General features: G+C 41.6%; 1 protein-coding gene and 2 pseudogenes across 3 annotated transcripts; 1 reads left to right on the top strand and 2 right to left on the bottom strand.

Annotated features, from left to right (window-relative positions):
* Nucleotides 1–171: 171 nt before the first annotated feature.
* Nucleotides 172–2539, bottom strand: LOC121809174 (annotated as a pseudogene).
* A 3792-nt stretch (nucleotides 2540–6331) lies between these two features.
* On the top strand, nucleotides 6332–7696 carry LOC121806756 (annotated as a pseudogene).
* Nucleotides 7697–10240: 2544 nt separating this feature from the next.
* LOC121807143 lies at nucleotides 10241–20926 on the bottom strand. 3 transcript variants are annotated; one of them, XM_042207339.1, is made up of 4 exons: nucleotides 20683–20926; nucleotides 20122–20586; nucleotides 14775–15146; nucleotides 10241–14693 (listed from the first exon to the last, which is right to left on the bottom strand). In XM_042207339.1, the coding sequence occupies exons 2-4, from the start codon at nucleotides 20293–20295 to the stop codon at nucleotides 10419–10421; spliced, it is 4821 nt and encodes a 1606-aa protein (XP_042063273.1). In that variant the 5' UTR covers nucleotides 20296–20586; nucleotides 20683–20926; the 3' UTR covers nucleotides 10241–10418. The 3 variants fall into 3 exon arrangements, with proteins under 3 accessions (XP_042063273.1, XP_042063274.1, XP_042063275.1); XM_042207340.1 differs by having other exon boundaries at nucleotides 20696–20926; XM_042207341.1 differs by having other exon boundaries at nucleotides 20746–20926.
* Between the last annotated feature and the right edge of the window lie 938 nt (nucleotides 20927–21864).

Raw genomic sequence — 21864 nt, 5'->3', positions numbered from 1 at the left:
ACAATTCTTAAAAGGTGATTCCAAATTTTAAGCCAATCCCAACTGTGACATTTTAACACCAATTGGTGTGTATAAGCACATACTAAAGAAACCCTCTTCAACGAAAAAGAGAATCAAATGGATTAATAATGATAATATTTCATGAAATTTACAACACCATTGCGAGAGGAAACGCTCCAAATCTCTGTCAGCCATTATAAAAAAATCTCTGCATTAAGAAATTTTCTGTTCCCTCTGTGCATAATCAACACGAGAAAGGATGTTCATCAAGGGCCTCGACGCTTTCGAAAACATAGACAACTTTAAGCCTGATCACTAGGAATCATCCCTCCGCCTTTAGAGGTGTCGATGGCCTCCAACATGGTTACCACCTCGTCCATTTCCGGTCTCTTGTCAAGGTTGGCATCCCAGCAAGTGAGCTTGGGCAACATCTGGGTATCTCCGGCCTCAAGTTCTGTGGGAGAGAACGCCGTTTAGGGATAGAACGAGCTTAAGTCGTGGCTCATGTCTTTATCATTCTCGGGAAGGGGATATTTACCTGGCGAACGACTGCTGAAGTCACCTCCGAGAAACTAAGGTCCGGATATGGCATGTCGCAGCAATATATCTCCCATAAAAAAATGCCCAAACTATACACATCACATTTCCTGTTGTAAGGATTTCCGTTGAGAACCTGCAACGAACATCAATAGATTTATTCACCGTCTTTTTAGCTCAATCTTAGCTCTATCGAAAGAGAGAATGATAAGGAGCTTTTCCCTTAACTATGATCGACGAGGATACTCGGTGATCGATAACCTCTCCGGCGTCCAATCGTAGGATCGGCGGAGGCAAGATTTGGCTGTGCGCGGAAATCTTTCCGTCGGGCAGCTCAAGATCAAGTTCAGATAAATCTGGGCGGATGTACGCGGGGCTTCCCGTCGGGCAGCGGCATCAGAAGTGAGGGAACCGTGAGACTTTTAGGGCTCAAATAATATTGTATTTCATTGATTTCCTAAAATGATAACAAGCTCTTCTATTTATAATACTACAATACTACTAACCTAACTTATTAAATAAGAAAACAAAGATATGGAAAAGATTTGAGGAATAAAAGATAACTAAATAATTGTGATTTCTTAAGATATAGAGGATCGTATCAGAGAAACCGACTTCTCTTTCCGATGTTTCCTCGAATTTTGAAATGAAAGAACATGGAAAGAATACCTCAGGAGCCATGTAGCCTAGTGTCCCGGTCTCCCCTGTCATGTCATTAGGATTTGAGGCTTCAACACGAGCAACGCCAAAATCTGCAATTTTGACTGTGCGTGCCTTGTTTAAAAGCATATTTTCTGTCTTCACATCTCTGTGAACAATCTTCTGGGAATGGAGGTAGTTTAACCAGCAAATTAAAGCCAGGAAACACAAACCTTATTGTTTAGGTCAAAACACACAAAAGCAATACAACTTATGTCAAAACACATGCTACGAGCCGCTTCTCCAATTGACGCAAGAAGAAGTACAAATAATTGGATAGTCGTACCCTCTAGCAAGATCAAGTGCCATCTGCACGACTACTTTAAAAGCTAGTTTCTTTCTCCGGTTTTTTATGAGGTAAGATTTCAAGGCTCCTCCCGGAAGATACTCCACAACGACACAACATATATTACTGGGCATGCCCATATGCCCATTTTCAGTTTGAATGTTAAGATCTGTAGTGCCCATAGTTGCCCCTATAAACTGCAAAACGAGTTTACATAAATGTTAAAACAATGCAAGGCAGAGTTACTCTAAACGGGGGAAATTAGTATACCGTAGAATTATTTACCTTTGTTACGTTAGGATGATCAAGTTTGTGCCACACGACAACTTCTTGTGTAAAAGCGGACCTCAGCGCTTGTATTTCAGCTTCTGTCCCTGTGGCCCTCTTCTCCCCAGTCCAGCAGTTTAACTGAGGTTCAAAAGAAGCCACCAAGATGTTAATGATGAGGAAATAAATTCGAAATATACTAATAATCAAACGTGGCAAGTGGCAAAGCATCTACTAAGAAATTAACTAACAAATGCACACTGGAAATAATTTAAAATCCATCTACTGATAACATTCGACAAACTCCACTAGGTTACAGAGAGTTTGTTTTAAGGTTATAAAAATTCAGTTCTCACCCTCATTTGATTTATTACATTACTTTGATGATCACACAATACATACTGTGACCATGTTCTCAACTGATTTTCTGGTAGAATATAATACTACTCCATAATATTTTAGTATTAATCTTCCATTAGTATCTAATTTCTTTCTTTTGCTCTAAAGTTCTTTTGTCAAAAGCACAAAAACATGGTTCTATCAGTAGCAGGGTGTAACATTTTATGTCAGGCAATAAGAATGTGACATTTTCTCACAATACCATAGACCACATAAATGGAAGTCCAAGAATCCAACTTTTGTTGCCACCGAACCTAGAAGCTCGTAGTCTTCAACCTTAACAATCACCACTAGATAACTAAAGCTGCCTTTTTTTTTCTTTTTCTTTTTGTGGCTCCGGTGATGGCTCATCGGGACTTTCTAGTCAAAACAGTGCACCTATCCCTATCAGAAGTTGGCCACCTCCACTAAGTTTTAGTCTTCACCTTAGGCAGGCAGATCAATCCGTTTCTTCTTTGAAGTAAATCAATAATCATTCAATTAGTCAATTCCATAAAGTATGATGAAGGTAAATGATACGGAGACAACCACAGCTCCGATCATCGAGACACCGGCAGAGGAGGCCGAATCGCACCGGAAGGCAGGGGAGTCAAGAACAGAGGAGAAGGCAGTGGAGTTCGCGACAGCGGAGGAAGAGGAGATACCAGCGGAGGCTCCTAAGCTCAATGTTCGACCTCGGAGGCAGCCGAAGCCGGTGATCAGATATGGAGACTTCATCTCACGTTGAAAAGGCGGAAGAGGAGTTGTTTATTTTGCTTATTTTTGCTTAGCTTAATAGTATTTATTTTCGGTTATTTTAATTACATTATGGAATGATTTAATCATTTTTAGAGTCGAGCCTAATAAGCTCCTTTCCGGGTTTTCTTGGTGATTCTTTCTCGGATCGCAAAAGAGAGTCGAATCATCTAGGATCCTTAGAATATAAAAGGGAGTTGTGTTATGAATTGAAAGGAGAGAAATAACATATTTTCCTACTTTTTCGTCTTCTTTAATTTTTTTTTTTTGCAAACCCTAGTTTGGAGCTGATCCCGAGGAAAGCCCGAGACGTCCACTTTTATCTCTTCGTCGCCGACCTCTCGTCGTCGCCGGAATCCTGTTAAGGGGATGCACTCCTTAACAATTGGTGAATTCCTTGTGATGCCGTTTGGATTAACAAATGCACCCTCGACATTTCAGGCTACAATGAATGACATCTTTCGGCCCCTGCTCCGTCAGTCAGTCATTGTATTCTTTGACGACATTCTGATCTACAGCCCGTCCATGGAGAGCCACACTATTCACTTGCAAGAGGTGTTTTCTATCCTTGCTTCGCATAGTTTCTTTGTGAAGTTATCGAAATGTACTTTTTGTTGCTCCACTGTGGATTACCTAGGACACTTTATCGAAGATGGACAGCTGCGAGCGGATCCGAAAAAAATCGAGGCAATGGTGGATTGGCCGGTTCCCGTCACAATCAAGCAGTTGCGCAGGTTTTTGGGGCTCACAGGATATTGCAGGCGCTTTATTGCGGGCTATGCTTCTATCGCAGCCCCGTTAACGGAGTTGCTCAGAAAGGATGCGTTTGAATGGTCCCCCAGAGCAGAGGAGAGCTTTGTCACGCTTAAGGCGGCGATGATGTCAGCTCCAGTATTACGGTTGCCGGATTTCTCCAAAACATTCTACCTGGAGACCGACGCCTCAGATTTTGGAGTGGGGGCTGTTTTACTTCAAGACGGCCATCCTTTGGCATTCTTCAGCAAGAAGCTCGGCCCTAGGCGCCGTGTGACGTCAACATACCACAAAGAACTGTACGCAATTGTTGATGCGGTGCAGAAGTGGAGACAGTACTTACTGGGTCGGGAATTTGTGATCAGAAGTGACCAGAGGAGCCTAAAGGAGTTATTACACCAGGTGATTCAGACTCCTGACCAGCAATTGTATGTCCGAAAATGGATGGGATACAAGTTCCATATTGAGTACAGAACCGGCGCGTCGAATAAGGCGGCGGATGCACTGTCTCGCAGTGATATGGAGGTCGACGAGCCAGAGGCTGAGGTGTGGGTTTTGTCCGCCGTGAGTCATCCAATTCCAGATATCATGGATATTTTGCGAGAGGAGAATCGAACTTTGGGGGAATTGTTGGAGTTGCACATCGCAGTGAAGAAGGGCACAGCGAACCATCATTTTTCAGTGGCGGATGGCTTGCTTTATTTTGGCAGGCGCATAGTAGTCGCGACAGCATCCGCGGCGAAGGAGGCGCTCCTTTATGAACACCACAATACCCCGTTAGCGGGCCATCCGGGAGTCGAGCGCACATTGCGAAGGCTGGCAGCTTCCTTCTTCTGGAAGCACATGCGCAAGGATGTGAAACGCTTCGTTGAAGCTTGTTTTGAATGTCAGACGACAAAGTACTCGACCCAGAAACCTGCGGGTCTACTGCAACCTTTGCCGATACCATCACAGGTGTGGGAGGACGTTTCGATGGATTTTATCACTAGTTTGCCTCAATCCCGGGGGTACACCACGATCTTGGTGGCGGTGGACAGGTTGTCTAAATATGCGCATTTTGCCCCGCTCCCGGCAAGGTTCGATGCGTGGTGGGTGGCCAACCTTTTTATTGATACCGTGGTTAAACACCATGGGTTTTCGAAGACGCTGGTGTCGGACAGGGATCCTCTATTTTTGAATGAAGTGTGGGAGCACATGTTGAAATTGTGTGGTACTGAACAGCATTTCTCAACTGCCTACCATCCCCAATCAAACGGCCAGACGGAGGTGAGGAATCGAGGTCTCGAACAGTACTTGAGGACATTTGTAGCATATCGGCCGGCGAAATGGGCGAATTTTTTACCATGGGCAGAATTGGCCTCGAATTGCTTCTACCACGAGGGATTGGGTACTTCGTCGTTTCATGCGCTGTACGGTCGTGAACCGCCAGCTTTAATAGCAGCGCTGCCATCGGCTGCGACACCACCAGACGTCGCTCGCGGCATCCGTCAGCGGGGAGAGTTGATTGTGGCGTTGAGGCGTAATTTGGACAAAGCTCATAATCGTATGCGTACCTCGGCAAACCGCCATAGGCGGCATTTGGAGTTTGAGGTGGGGGATCGGGTGCTCTTGAAGTTGCAACAGTACTGCCAGCACTCCGTCGCTCGCCCGATCTCGGCGAAGCTTGCTCGTCGATTTTATGGTCCCTTTGAGGTCCTTGAGCGCATTGGACAGATTGCTTATAGATTAAAATTACTGGAGGGGAGTGGATCCACAATGTGTTCCATGTAAGCTTGTTGCGGCCGTTTGTGCAAGGGTCTCGGAGGGAGACGCCAGATTTCCCTGTGGTGTTTGCGAGGGGACACTCCATTGCTCGCCCGTTTGTGTAATTTTTTATTCAATAAAAAATACATTTAATATGTAAAGTTAAGGATGCGTAATCTTCATTCGTATATCTCAATTCTCAAATATCAACCAATAGATGTAAACTCTAAACGGCATATTAATTAGCACAGCTATGTACATGATATTAAAGAATGTTTTCTGTTGCATATCAACCACATCTTTTTCATGATATAAATAATTCATGTGCTACATAGATTCTAAGGAATGGACCTTTCAAGACAACCACACCAACAATCATGCACAATAACAGCAAGACAACCACACCTAAGTCTCAAATCAAAACCCAGCAAATAGTTCATCAATTATTTTCTTTTGCGATGATAATTCATCTATTACTTTTATGTCATAATTATATGATTGATATAGTAGTAATTGATAGTGATTTATGCCTATTAGATTAACCCATAAAAATAGTTATAAATAAATACGGAGTCTTATTTTACAATAAATTTAAAATGAGGAGATTAATCTAGGAACGCAAATGAAGAGATTCAAAGTATATCTATAGTGACTAAATGTCAATCAATACAATAAAGTGAAATATAGATTGGTAGCATCTTTTAACATTATATGATTAGCGTGAGGATTTAGGATACAATTAGCAATGAAATCACAATTCGGTACGCAAAGCCAAGACAAGACACCTTTTCATTCAATTTTGGAATTTGGTTGGCCAAGGGACATTCAATTTTCACAATAAACATTAGGATTGTTTTTGCTACTAAACCCTTTAATAAGAAGAGATTGAAACATGGCCACAACAAACAAGCCATGTCGAATATACAAGGCAAAGATTGTATCTACCGATCACCAAGGCCTTCCATTTCTCTTCCCCACCACCCCAATTTTTCAATGCTCCCATTCCTCTTCACAAACTTGTCATCCTTTTCCAACTCCCCTGCACTTATCGATGCCGATTCTGCACAAACCTTAACTTTTTCGAACCTCAAAGCTCATGTTTTAAGGCTCTCATGTGCCCGTCCTCATCTTGTCTCCAAACTCCATCCGTGTCCCAGTCGTTTTCTTGGCGGTTGTGGCTGTTGGGGCCGTTGCCATCCCCTCCAACCCTATGTACACAGCAGCTGAGATTTCCAAACAGATCAAAGACAGCAATCCCAAACTGATCATCACAGTCCATTAACTTTATGATAAAATCAAACAGTTCAACCTTCCTTGCATTCTGCTAAACCAAAGTGCCTCAAACAATCCAATGCTGCATAGCTATTCGGAATTGATCCAGTCGACACCAACCACATCACTGCCAGATGTGATGCAGAGTGACGCGGCAGCAATACTGTATTCATCGGGGACAACGGGAGCTAGCAAAGGAGCTGTGCTGACACACAAGAACTTCATGGCGTCAGCGCTGATGATGACATCAGATCAAGAAGCAAACAATGTGTCATATCTTTGGACTGTCGGCTCTGGTTTACGCACAGCTGCAGAGAGGGAACGCGGTGGTGGTGATGGCGCGGTATGAGATGAATGCTATGCTGAGGGCTATTGAGCAGTACAAGGTGACACATTTGTTCGTCGTGCCACTTGTCGTTTTGGAGCTGAGTAAGAAGCAGGAGAAGGTGAAGGAGTACGATGTTTCGACATTGAGAGAGATCATGTCCGGAGCACCTCCATTAGGCAAAGAGATGATAGAAGCATGCTCCAACATTTTTCCACAAGCTTCTGTATATCAGGTAGTACAAATTTACCTCAAAATCAGAAGCTAATTTCATGATTCAATCCACAAACACACACACTTTCGACATAATTTTTGCATGAAAATAAGGGACACTGACAAAATTGTAAGTACTTTTGAATATCACTAAATTATTAATCATAATATAGAGTTGAGCTTTTTGACAGAGCTATGGCATGACAGAAGCATCAGGTGTTATTTCAATAGAAAACAGATCAATGTTTTCACCTCATCCAGGCTCTGTAGGGCCACTTGCTCCCAGTGTTGAAGCTCAAATAGTCGATTCGGATACAATGAAACGCCTTTCTCCTTTTCAGAAAGGGGAAATATGGATTAAAGGCACCCTGGTGATGAAAGGTATGTATCCTCTCGACGTATCTACGAGTAACTTTTTTACTAGTTGTTGTCTTGTTGTCATGTTTGTAGGCTATTTGAAAAGCTAGTAGTAACTATTACACTGATTCTGGGTGCAGATTATAGTATAACACACAAATGGTAGTTGATGAAAAAATCTTGTATGTCAGCTTGAATTGCCATCCACCTTAGAAAAATGCTTTTGATAAACTTATAACTTTGCCATTTGGGTCGAGGCTGAGAGAAATTTAATCAAATTGGATATTAGTGTTTAGATAAGTAGATCAAATAGCATAATATTTCAGAACACTGTAAAGTGTAAAGTGATAAACTGAACACTATGATTTCATCACAAATGGTTTGAGCACAAGTGTAAAGAATTCCTTGCAATTTGGTGATTTACAGATAAGGAACCGAGCCTAATAACAGGCACGAGAACAGAGCAAAAGAAATAAGCCAAAACAGAATTCTAAATGACATGAATACATCAATGTGCTCACTGTGTGACTAGGGGTGGGGTGGGGTGGGGTGGGGTGGGGGGGGGAGTTATTAAAGAGACGATGAGACTTCCATCCTCAAGATATTAGCAATGCGGAACACTACTACTATGTGAAGGCTAAAATGGAATCATAAGGCATGAAACCTGTCATCAATTCAAGAGCAAGAACATAAGCTTTTTCATGTCAAAACTATGCCAAGGTCTAACACAGCATATGTATGGGTTATAAACATGAAAAAAAAGTCGGGCCAAAAATGCTAACAGAGCATGACCAAGGCTCATTTTCTCAGGAGGGTCGGAATCCATTCTATTAGTCCAAAACCAGCTGCCTCAGAATAGTGAGGATGTTTACTCATTACTCAATATCAACCTTCCATAACTAGGCTGTGAAATTACTGCTTTCAGCAGCAACAATATATACAAGTGGAATAAACAAAAGCAAAAAACCATGAAACTCTGCAGCATAAACCTACCAAGCGGGTGAGGGGATTGTGGGGGTGCAGGCGATTATGAACAGGTGAAATCTACTCAAGTCATCAATCTATTCTAAAAGTAACCACCACATGATGTTTAATTGGGTCAAATATCAATTAAATCAAATGAACAAGTTAACTAACCACTAAAGAGAGATCACTAGTCCCACACAACTACAGTTGCACAAATTAGAGCAGTATAAATAAGGTCTACATCAGTATTGATTGTACACAGGAAATGGCAGTGGAATATTTCACCAGTAAAAAGAATTACAACAGCCTACGCTACATGACACCATGACAGACATAAAATCACTATTTGAGAAATCATAAGAGAGCTTACAAAAATAAAAACATGAATGCGAAATTTCAACTGATTCTTTCCCCTATAGTCTACACTACCTAATGCCTCAGAAATCACAAATTTGCAAGATTTCTAATGCATTAAACAAGTAGAAAAATCATTGCCAGCAATTGGAATGTAGTTTGAATAGGAAAGAGTATTCCTATCCACTTTTAGTAAACCTTTTTCAATAAATAGAAGCCATACATCCCTAGAATTAAAATCTTTACCTCACAATTACGCCTTTCAAAACCTCTAAATGCTAACAAGATTTCAAAATAAACTTACCCACAAATTCAATGGTAGATGATGAAAATCAGTACCTCATGTGATGTGACAATGCTGAACACCCACATGGTCCATCCACAATTCACATGGGTACATATGAGGCCATAAGATAAACCACCGATACATCTAGCAATGTTATCAAATAGCGGATATGGCGGCGCCATAGCGCTATGGCATGGCGTTCTATGGTGGAAATGCCATAGCACCGCCATATCCACCATTTGACAACATTGTGTGTGTACTGCATTTAAGAATGGGGCATTATGCAAGAAACATAGATGTTAGAGCTGTATTTTATGCTTTATATATTGTTTTAAGAGTTTTAGATGTTATATTTTTGTTATTTTCAAATTTTTGAATTATGTATAAATAATAAGTATTATTTTATTTATTTAATTATTGACCGCCATATCCGCCATACTAATACGCCATATCCCTGTGGCGGTTTTTAAGCGAACCGCCATAAGCCGCCATACAAGATTGATAACACTGACATCTAGTAGATAATAAATCTGAATATCAAGTTGTTTCCAATATTGTAGCTTCATATATGCCAAAACAAGAAAAATAATACATAGGATCCAATCATAGTTCAGTAGAAATATAAATTCCTTGACTATGCATATGTAGTATGATCTGATGACCCCAAAATAGGTGTAGCCCACATACAACAACATAGCTTTATGGTAATGAAATTCCATGTTGAATTAGAGTATAACAAAAAACTCAAATGCTTGAGAGTTTCACTTATAGCTTAACCAGGATTAGAGTCACGTGAAAAAAATTAGTAAAATTGTAGGGTGTTACATGCTCCATGAGAAGTGCTTAACAATTCAATCAGAGAGGATTATGTCACATTGCTTCAGGGGTTCTATGTCATAAAGTGATTTTGACCCCAGGCAACTGAATCCTGACAATACAAACATGTTGTTGTGCTCAAAGATAAGACTTATACTCCAGAGACAATGTATCCTCCAAAACAAAAATTGAAAAACACCTTGCCTTCGGTAGATAAATCAAGTCAAAAGCATGAAGATCAACTTCCATCTCAACTATTATAAACTGAAAAAGGTGTTGCTGAAAAAATAAACATTAATATCATACAAAAATTAAAGTTAGTTTCTCCCAAACACCAGCTATTATTTATTACGCACTGCACTAAGAAAAACTTACAGCATTTTGGCAACTGGTATATTCCATGTTACAATCTACTGCCAAGAGGGCTGCCTATTTCTGAAGGTTTCATCCCAGCTCCCTTCAGGCTCCTTCCTCTTCAAAATACTACTCGAGACACAGAACATCCCGGCCTGCTCTTCCTGCAGTGCCTGTGAACTGGCAACAGAATGTTGACCAGATGATAAAGGCAATATTTCATTCCTGACTTCAGTTTCTATGACCCCAGGACCTGCATTAAGGTCAAGACCCTGTCTACCCCACTTTCTGTTGCTCTCCAGCCCACCATTATTGCTAATGTCAGGAAGGCTGACCATATATGGCCTTTGATATTGGGATGCAAAAGAGCCAATGGGACCCAGATATTGTGTATTTACTGGAGGAGCAAAAAGCCTTGCACCAGAAGAAGAATCAGCATATGATGTTGCTCCGACTGAAAAAGTACTTGAAGGGAGAGGATAAGAAGTTCCAAAGGGGAAGACTGGGTACTGGAAAGAATTAGTCCCGAAAGGCACTGTATGCGATGATGACAACACTGATCCACGGTACATATCAGTATGAAATGGGTTGACACCTGCGGAGCCATATATTCGCTGGGGTGCACCAGGTGGAAACATTGGAAAGGGCTGTTCCAGTCGTTCAGGTAATATTGATGGGACTGTTACTGTAGAGTAAGTACCACCTGAAGGAAACCATGATGAGAAACTGCTCAGCACTGGACCGTTCACTCTACCGCCTGCAGAAGGCAGCTGCGATGTTATACTACCATTGACTAGTTCATTACCCATGAACTGGTCCACGCCAGCATCATCAGCCACTGGTCCATTGTTGAGATCAAAATCCCTCTGAACATGAAAACCACCTATTGGTTTTTCATGCAACATAGAAGGCTTCCCATCACGTGTGCTGCTAGTGGAGCAGATCCCAATATCATCCGTTTCATCAACTCTGTTCAAATCAAAACCCAGACTGCAAGAACCACGAACAGGCAAAGAATCTGATGCCTCATGAGCCCAATTGTTTGCTGACTCAGTTGTTGAGCCAACAGCCAAAGCAGAACCACTAGAAGCCATTTCTTCGAGAACTCTGTCATCCGGTACATTCAGATCAAAATCCAGTGAAATACGGCCATGCTTGCTGGTTAAGGAATCAGAGCAAGACACAGTAGATAGACCCAACGGCATTTCAAGACATCTTTTGGGTTTAGCAGGTCGAAATGCACTAGTAGCAGCAGATCCCTTCCAGCCAAGATCCACTTTACTTTTCAACACGTTATCTGGGGGAACAAATGGACCTTTTGCAGCAGCTGCCATAGTAACAGATGGGGAGTTTCCATCAATTATAGGGTTAATATGATCAGTTGACGAAGTAGGTGATGATTTATTGAGAGAATCCCTGCATTTCACATCCTCAGCACTAAATTCGTTTAAGTCAAACTTCATTTTTGCACCTGGAACTGCTTCTCCTTCAGCAGTAAAAGAAGCAGCGCCATCACCAGTGGAAGCAAAATTGTCCGTCTCATCTTGCTGTGTGGTAGCAGACCCAGACTGAGCTAACTCAACTTCTTTCTGGCTTTCAAAGCCCACAGAAATAGGAGACTTTCTCTGAGGAGAAATTTGTTCCACAGTCACCTGGTTTTCTACATTGGCCTCTTCAACATTATTGTCCAAATCATGTGATATCGAACAGGCAACAGCAGCACTATGACTCCCCCTGCCTGCATTCATATCAACATCCTCATCATAGTTCAGCTGTTCAGATTTGCTCCTGCAACTCTTAGCATCCATGTCTTCTGGTTCTCTGACCTTTACTGTGTCACCAGGTTCAGAAACTGATTTATGGCCCCATCCAATTTGGTACAGCTTTTCATTACTATCTCCAGGCAGACTTTCCACTGTTACTTTCTGCTGGAAATTGCACTTGCTCAATCCTTCATTCTCAAACTTGATGCGGTCACCTTGAATCAAAGGATCCAATCCATCATCTTTAACCATTGGCTTACACTCATTAGTAGTAACATGAGCAGTACTGCATTTCTCCTCAGTAACCATGACATCAGTTCCACCACTTCTGCATTTTGGAAGATCAGAGATCACCTTGCTGGCAGTGGCCTTTTCCTCAGGATTTCCTTGAGCAGATTCACTATCTCCCACCTTCTCCAATGAGAGGGGAACAGTGACAGTCTTTTTATTTGGCTTCTCCTCAGCCTCCAACTTAAGATCAGCATTGCTTGTCAAATCTGTACTCGAATTGCCAGAGTCTTTTGTGCCTTCTCCAGCTGGTACATCTCTGGAAGAATATGATGGTGAACACTTACTGTCCCCAGAAAACTCAGGTGATGCATTTTTGGACAAATGTGGCCTATCATTTGACCAGGAGCTACCTTCTAAACCAGCACGTTGTTTGCCATCACAAGCAACAGAATCTTCAATGGAAAACTTTTCTACATCGCCATTGCATACTTCATCTGCAATAGGCATACTTCTTTCCGAAGAATTAGTAGGAGAAACTACATCAGATCTGGATAACTCACCAGCAGCCACACTAGCAAGTAAGTTCATTCCAAGATCATCTTCAAGGGACAGAGAAGAAGTTTCTTCGGAATATTTAGCACAGCTCTCAATTAAAGCATTCATGGGACTGAAAGAAGAATGTGACTTCACCAACTTTGATAAAGTTGCGGGAGGGCCCTCAATTGTTCTCTTGGAGTCTTCAATTGTCATGCTTTGCTCTTCATTGGGAGGAACTGCTGGCGACCCAGCACCTTCTGATCCAGTCGAAGTGTCTTTCTGATCAATGGATTGACTCGTCTTCACGTCTGCAACAGCATTACGTTGATGTAAATCACTCTTTCCCTTTGAAGGATCATCATTCTGCTTGTGCTTAAGCACAGGAGAGGAAGCCCGACTGCTCATAACTGTAGGAACTTCAAGAGATCCACCATTGACACCTTGAGTGGGGCTTCTTATCCTGTTCGGTATCTTAACTATTAGCTTATGACTACTTCCTTCATTGATAGGCCCCTCAATAACCCTTTCACTAGGTAATGCCGAGTGAGTCAACTTCTGTATAGCAGTACTTTTGTGTGCAGAAGAATTTTTTTTAGAGTTTGTTTCTTTCTGGCTTCCAGATGCCGACCTTCCTGGAGAACTGCTAATTTTTCGATTACGTGTGCTAGATGATACTTTATTAACCGTCCCCGAACCAGAAGCAGAACTCCTTACATCTTCCTTGGATGAGGAAGATCGACCACAATTATGCGACTGGTTCGAACTACTACTCCTGTCCTCTCTATTTTGATGGGTATCAGCAGTACCCCCGACAGAAGTTCTTGACTGGTTCTCCTTTCCAGATGCAAGAGATGAAGTTTGCTTCACAGGCCCAGGGGACGAGACATACTTTGCAGTTTCCCCATGTGAAGACTTCACAGAAGTAGGTCTCATAGCAGAGTTCGTTGTGATAGAGCTTTTCATGGCAACATCAGACCCACTAGGAGTGATGCTTCCACCATGAGAAGCTTCTGGAAGTCGTGATTTGGAAGACCATGCAGACTTTGTATCAATGCTCATCATTTCAGATTCAACGCGCTTCTTCCATGTGTCGACTAGGGTTCGGGCATTTCTCTGAATTTCTGTATTTTTATGTGATCTTAAATGATTCACAGATCTGCCTATGTTGCACAATTGAAGGGCATGAAGACTAATTGGGAGTTTATCCAGTGCACGAAGTAAAATTAAAAGAAACTCCTCTGCAGATTTATCACCATCCTTTAGGTTACCATTGGGAATCTTCCCTTTATGAATATCTTGCAGCCACTCATCCATTACAGTCACACCTCTTAGCTCCACAAACCGACTGAGACAATCAGCTTTATCAGTGGAAGCCATCGCACTTGCGAACATGACACGACTAACCAAGTCCATTTTTTTGTCCATTCGATCTGATTGCATCAACTGAACGAGCTTCTCAACCCCCTCCACATCCGCAACTCCACCATTTTCTGTTATTCGTGCAATCTCATATCTTAAATTACTTTCTTTTTTACACTGACCAGAATCACCTTCATCAGTCCTAGAGGATCGTTCTCGTTTTACAGGACCTGCACCATGATCAATTCTTTCCCTCTTCTTTCCCTTGTTTTGAGAAGGTATAGAAGTCCCACTATTTTGACCACTATCAGAAGCTGGTTTCAGTTGTGAGGTTGAAGTGGGAGTTGTGGCCTGCTTTGGAGAACGACCACTAGGGTGTAATGTCACATGCATCTCTTTTCTAGTGTGTTGTAAAAGCTTATCTACTTCTTCTTGTTGCTCCTACATTACCAAACATCTATTAATATTTAACATGAATATAAGGATAAGAAATAGAGGAGTTATTCAAATATGATAACTAACATTAATGTAGTCTTGATCTGTTAGCCACCATAAACACTTCTTCCCAATGTCATAGGCACGTCGACAAACAAAACAGGATTTCCCGGAAGGAAGATCTGCACCTCTAGGAAGAAAAGCAACTTTACAAGGATGGAGAAGTGATGCAGCCGGAGTTTCGTCTTTGTAAAAGGAATAGAATATCTCGTTCGGGACACTGTCAGGTAAAGGCCCTTTTCCAAGATTCAGCTCAGATGATCTATAAAGCCAGTTAACCCCCAGCTGCAGGTTATACTCTTTGTCCAATGCCAACCAACGGATCAAACCAATGAAGGGTGGAGAATTGTTAAGTGGTTTGAAAAGAGCACAGTCGCCAATACTAATCTTACGACCATCCTGCAAAAGAATATTAAAATAAAGACAGAGGTACAGTTGAACCAAAGATAAGCATCCTAGTCTAAAAGAGATAAAGAATGACATAAAACTGCTTCGAATGGGAAGGCATAAGTTCAGACTCTGCTTGGAAAGGGAGGACAACTCCATGTGTAATAATGGAGTGCTCATTTCAGTTGGAAGAAGCTCGGCCAGAAAGGAGTTCGGTAAGCTCGGCTTACCGAGCTGGAACTAGCTTGGAACTAGCAGAAGAAGAAGGAAGCTCGGCTTTGAGCTCGGCTTTGAGTTCGGCTTTGAGCCGAGAAGACAGTTGGTCTTGAGCCGAGAAGCAAAGGAGTTCGGTTTGTGTACCGAGAAAGGAGTTCGGTTTGTGAACCGAGAAGGGAGCTCGGTTGTGAGCCGAAGAGAGTGCTCGGTTGTGAGCCGAAAAGAATAGAGTTCGTCTTGAGCCGAAAAAGAAGAAGCAACAGTTCGGTCTTGAACCGAGAAGGAAGTTCGGCCTAGAGAAACTAGCCGTTGGTGCAGCAGTTAGTTAGCCGAGATGTAACAGTTATTCTTCTTGCTTTCTTGATTCTTCTTGTAGTTAGTTAGTAGCAGTTGCTACTTGATTGTAGAGCTTTAAATAGCTCAAAACCATGTACGTAGTTAGTAGTGAAAAATCAATAAAGAGTTTTCAAGTTTTCTCTCCAAGATTACCATCTTCGATACTCTAAGTGTGAGTGTGTGTTCTTCTGCATTGTGAGTTATCATACAACTGTGAGTGTGTGTGTGATTCACCTGAGTGTGTGAAAGTCTTGTGCGTATTGAATCCCAACAAGTGGCGCCGTCTGTGGGAAAGGGGATATTGAAGCTGATTTGCAGAGGATCAAACGGTTTCAGAGATGGCAGCAAGGCTTGATGCAGAAAAGTTCACAGGCAAGAATGATTATAGCCTGTGGAAGATGAAGATGAAGGCGGTCTTGATTCAACAAGGCTTGGCCGCAGTTCTTGCAAATACAGAAGAGAAAGGAAAGGCTCCAATGCTTGATGATAAAGCTCAGGCAAAGATGGAGGAGATGCAGCTCAAGGCACATTCTGCAGTGATTCTGTGCCTTGGAGATAAGGTCTTGAGGGAAGTTCAAGAAGCCAAGACTGCGGTGGAGATCTTGAACAGGTTAGATGAAGTTTACCTGGCAAAATCTTTGGCTAACCGGCTGTATCTCAAGAAGAGGCTCTATGCCTATAGTTTTTCTGGTGAAAAATCTATCATAGAGCAGTTGGAGGAGTTCAATAAGATCATTGATGATCTGGGCTCTGTGGATGTTAAAATTTCAGATGAAGACAAGGCCATTCTTACATTGAATGCCTTGCCTAGCTCGTATGACCAGTTGAGTGATGCAATTATCTATGGCAGAGATAAGGCTATCACCTATGCAGAAGTCTACTCGGCCTTGATGGCTAAGGAACTCCAGAAGACTACCAGCAGAAGCTCTGCAAGCTCCAATGTTCAAACTGCAGAGGCCTTGAATGTGAAGAAGTTCAAAAAGCAGAACTTCAAGAAAAAGTTTGAGGGCTCTAAACCCTCAAGTTCTGATGCTCAGAAGGAAACCAGAGCATGTTTTTGGTGCAAGAAACCAGGGCACTTGAAGAAGGACTGCCATGCCTGGAAGAGAAAACTAGCCTCTGAGGGCCACAACACTTCTGATTGTGTAGAGAGTACTGATCCCCCTGCTCAACTCATGAATGTAAGTGATAATGGGATCAGTCACAGGTGGATAATGGACTCAGGGTGCAGCTTCCATATGTGCCCCAACAAATCTTGGTTTCATGATCTTCAGGAAGCATCAGGGACTGTAGTTCTTGGAAATAACCATGTGTGTCAGATCAAAGGGATAGGGAAAGTGAAGCTAAGTTTGCAAGATGGCTCTATAAAGATCCTAACTGGGGTGAGGTATATTCCGGAAGTGAAAAGAAATCTCATCTCATTGGGAATGCTGGAGGAGAAAGGGTTCACCATATTGATGAGTCAGGGAAAGATGCTTGTGAAATCTGGGAATGCAGTGATGATGGAGGCTGACAGAGAGCACATTCTCTATTATCTGAAGGCTAAGGCTGTTGATGGAGAAAGCAATGCAGTGTCAGATGATTCCATAATGCTATGGCACAAGAGATTGGGCCATCCAGCAGAAGGAAGCTTGAAAGAACTCATCAAGAAGGGCCTGATCTCTGGAGATTTCAACAAGATGGACCCCTGTGAGCAGTGTATACTTGGAAAAGCAAAGAAGGCACCCTATCCTACAGGTATTCACTCTTCTACAGCCCCATTAGACTACATACATAGTGATCTCTGGGGCCCTTCACCTGTAAGCTCAATTGGTGGTGGGAAATACTACCTTGCTATTATTGATGACTACACTAGGAAACTGTGGGTGTATATACTGAAAGAAAAATCAGAGACATTCACAAAATTCAAGATATGGTGTAAAGAGGTGGAGCTAGAGAAGGGAAGGAGTGTTAAATGCCTAAGAACTGACAATGGCTTGGAATTCTTGTCTACTGAGTTTGATCTGTTTTGCAAAGAGAAGGGTATGAAGAGGCACCGCACTGTTCCTGGTAACCCCCAGCAAAATGGTGTTGTGGAGAGGATGAATAGGACTATCCTAGAGAGAGTAAGGTGCTTGTTACTCAGTTCTGGTCTGAGCAACAGATTTTGGGGAGAGGCTGTGTATACAGCAGCCTATCTCATAAATAAGTGTCCATCTACTGCCCTTAAGTCTGAGACTCCTGATTACATGTGGTATGGAGCCCATAGTGACTACTCAAAATACAAGGTGTTTGGGTGTGCAGCCTATGCTCATGCTAGGCAAAGTAAGCTTGAGGCTAGGGCTCTAAAATGCATATTGCTGGGGTATCAGAGGGGTGTTAAGGGGTATAGGCTCTGGTGCATTGAGCCTGGTAGGCAGAAGGTGGTGGTGAGTAGGGATGTTGTGTTCTTGGAGGATCAGATGCCATACTTAAAAAGGAAGCTGGACTCCAATGAAGTTGAGAGTGATTTCCTCAAGGTGGAGCCAGTGGGACTTTGCCAAGGAGCAGGTGGAGCCTCTGACTCAGAAAGTGAGTCTGAACCAGAGGATGATGGTGCTCTAGCTCGAGGTAGAAAAATTGATGAGCCTACAGCAGATTCTGCCAGAGAGTACCAGATAGCAAGAGATAGAGGCAGAAGAAATACAAGACCACCTGAAAGGTTTTCTGATGTGGTCTACTATGCACTTTGTGCTGCTGAGGGCATTGATATTGCAGATCCTCTCACATATAAAGAAGCCATGAAGAGTAAAGACAGAGAAAGGTGGATTGAAGCCATGAATGAGGAAATGGAATCTTTACTCAAGAACAAAACATGGATTTTGGTGGATAAATCCAGACTGACTACAGATGGAAATGAAAGGAGCAAGCATATAGACATAAAATTGCACTTTATTAGAGATGAGATTGAAAGGGGAAGGGTGAAGGTGGTTAAGATTAACACCTTGCACAATCCGGCAGATATGCTAACTAAATCTCTAAGTAGAGACAAGTTTGATCATTGCAAGAAGTTGATCAATGTTTGTGCGAGAACTGAGATGAGCCCTCAGGTGGAGAATTGTAATAATGGAGTGCTCATTTCAGTTGGAAGAAGCTCGGCCAGAAAGGAGTTCGGTAAGCTCGGCTTACCGAGCTGGAACTAGCTTGGAACTAGCAGAAGAAGAAGGAAGCTCGGCTTTGAGCTCGGCTTTGAGTTCGGCTTTGAGCCGAGAAGACAGTTGGTCTTGAGCCGAGAAGCAAAGGAGTTCGGTTTGTGTACCGAGAAAGGAGTTCGGTTTGTGAACCGAGAAGGGAGCTCGGTTGTGAGCCGAAGAGAGTGCTCGGTTGTGAGCCGAAAAGAATAGAGTTCGTCTTGAGCCGAAAAAGAAGAAGCAACAGTTCGGTCTTGAACCGAGAAGGAAGTTCGGCCTAGAGAAACTAGCCGTTGGTGCAGCAGTTAGTTAGCCGAGATGTAACAGTTATTCTTCTTGCTTTCTTGATTCTTCTTGTAGTTAGTTAGTAGCAGTTGCTACTTGATTGTAGAGCTTTAAATAGCTCAAAACCATGTACGTAGTTAGTAGTGAAAAATCAATAAAGAGTTTTCAAGTTTTCTCTCCAAGATTACCATCTTCGATACTCTAAGTGTGAGTGTGTGTTCTTCTGCATTGTGAGTTATCATACAACTGTGAGTGTGTGTGTGATTCACCTGAGTGTGTGAAAGTCTTGTGCGTATTGAATCCCAACACCATGCTATCATTTTGTTTAAAAAAAACGATTGTATAGTACAAAGAAATAGAAAAAGAAAGACAACTTACTAACTTTACATTGCGCTCATCAAGGTGTGCTACTTTTCAGCAATTGCAAATTATATTTATAAATCCTAATGTCATCTCATAAACTCTTGCCAATAAATGGGATGCAATTTTCATGCTTACAAGATACCAATGAGTGCCAGATAATAATACAATAGAGCACTATGATAAAATAAATGTGCTATTAATCTACAAATATCAATAGGTGATCTAATGGATTGATAAAAATACTCCTTGCACCAAAAAATTTTAAAATGTTATGCACCTAGCATAATCCCTTCTGAGGGAGAAAATGACAAGTAAAGTACACCAGCCACAATACGGAGACCGTCCACAAGGTTTCAAATAATAAAGTGGCAATAGTGACGACCACTTGGATACAATAGTGCATCAGGTATCAAATTTGTTGTCCCAATATCTATGTAATTTCAGCTTCCTCATCCGGATAAACCAGCCCATTAGTCAGGCAAATGTATGCATCACATTTCAAAAGGTAACATTAAGAACTGAAAGAACCATGCTGGCAAAAGCACTTTTAAACAGAAAACATTTCTCATCACAGACAAACATTTTCTCATACTGAGTGCAGCAAACAGAGGTAATAAAAAAACCCACCAAATCAATACCTTGAAGAACGAATCGCCAGTGGTGGAGATTGTGATAGAAGAAGAAATAGCAGAATGATTATCACCCAAAGAGTTGTCGGTGGTCGCCAATGGAGGGACTGACCGCATGTGCTGACTGCTACTACTCTTTAAACTCCTTGAGCTATCCTCGTCAAGCTGAAACCTCCCATGCATAATAAGATACGGTGCCTTGCATTTTCCCCAATTTTTATACCATGCGATTCCCCAATTTCAAGCATCAAACCCTTCAATTACAATTCTTCACCAGATTAACAGCATCCATCAAAACCCCCAACTCATGTTCCACAAGTTTATATCATTTCCCTAAATCGTCAATTCGCCCCAGCAAAAGAAACCCTTCGAATCGTCAATTCAGCCACCGAAAAACAGATCTCTCTAATTCCACAGAAACCCTTATTTACGAAGTTCTTCAAATCTCCAACAAATGCGATTCGAGTATAAAACCTTCAGATCGAGAAATAAACTACATCAGCCAAGCTATCAGCGATATAAAGCACAAGTAAACCAGAACAAACAGCACAAGATTAAAGGAAATCGCACATCGCACACTCACACGTGCGGCGTACAGAACGCAGAGAGGGAGAGCCAGAGGGAGAGTAAAACCTGCGGAACTTTTATCGAGAGAGAAAGCAGTGAGATATTAGAGAGAGAAAGCAGCGGGGTAAAGAGGAGTAGATAGAGAGAGAGAGAGAAATGAAAGCAGAACGGCGTCGTGTTGAGTTTGAGTGGAGGCGGGATATCGTGACTGCACTGCAAAACCGCCTCGTCAGTTGACTCATCTGATTTCACTTGTGTTTTTTTCCCTATTTTTATTTTCCTGAATTGAAGTGTCATCATCAATGTGCTGGGTAATGATAATTCATAATTGATAAGATTAGGGGGGTCGGTACGGTATACCATACCGCATACCGTACCGGAAAGTACGGTATGACAAAATTCAATACCGATACCATACCGAATTTTCGGTATACCGGAAATTCGGTATGATATTTTTTGATACTGTTACCATACCGTTATTACGGTATGGTAACAGTAACGGTATACCGAAAAATAATTGGTTTCTTGATTTGTTCATTTACTAATTGGTTTCTCGATTGTTCATTATTTTTTGCTATCGGTAATTCGTCCATCACTCTATTCAATTTTATATTTTGGTTAGCATGTTATCAAGTATCATATCATATTTGTTGTTGCCGATGATGTTGATCTTTAAGTGTCTTTTAATATATATTTATGGATTATTTTGATTACATATATTCAGAATTTTATCCCATAATCGTGGTTAATGATAAAATGAAGGTACTTATTGATTATTTTTGGCTATTTAGACCAATAGTAGTAATAATTGGTATTATAAATAAAATCTCCAAATAGATTTACAAATGTAATGAAATAAAGATTCAATTTTTCCCCCTAGACTTTAATTTCAATCTATCATTATAAACATGCATACAAATTCTCAAAAATATTAACAAGGCACGGTCTTCCTTTGATTTGAATAAATTTTTAAAATACTAGCAAATAATATTTTTTTAATGTGAAAATACTAAAATTCAACATATATCAAAATTTGGCTCATTTGTTGGTTATGATGAGTATATTTTAAAGTTAAGGGTTTAGGATTTAGGTTTCAAGGTTTGGGTTTTTAGTGTATAGGGTCGCTATATTGCAATGAAACGAATCTCGACTAGAAAGTGTCTCACCAGTGCAATATTAAATTAT

The sequence above is a fragment of the Salvia splendens genome, chromosome 6 (genome assembly GCF_004379255.2).
Source record: "Salvia splendens isolate huo1 chromosome 6, SspV2, whole genome shotgun sequence".
NCBI classification, from domain to species: Eukaryota; Viridiplantae; Streptophyta; class Magnoliopsida; order Lamiales; family Lamiaceae; genus Salvia; species Salvia splendens.
The sequence above is the reverse complement of the archived record's forward strand: the minus strand, read 5'-3'. Positions and strand labels throughout refer to the sequence as shown.

What these genes read in the sequence shown, in the direction of transcription:
- LOC121807143 (XM_042207339.1), bottom strand. Translation starts at nt 20,295, where the DNA reads ATGCATGGGAGGTTTCAGCTTGACGAGGATAGCTCAAGGAGTTTAAAG. An exon ending in CTGGCGATTCGTTCTTCAAG is followed by an intron (nt 15,147 to 20,121) that starts GTATTGATTTGG and finishes ATTCTTTTGCAG; the next exon opens with GATGGTCGTAAGATTAGTAT. An exon ending in CAGATCAAGACTACATTAAT is followed by an intron (nt 14,694 to 14,774) that starts GTTAGTTATCAT and finishes TTGGTAATGTAG; the next exon opens with GAGCAACAAGAAGAAGTAGA.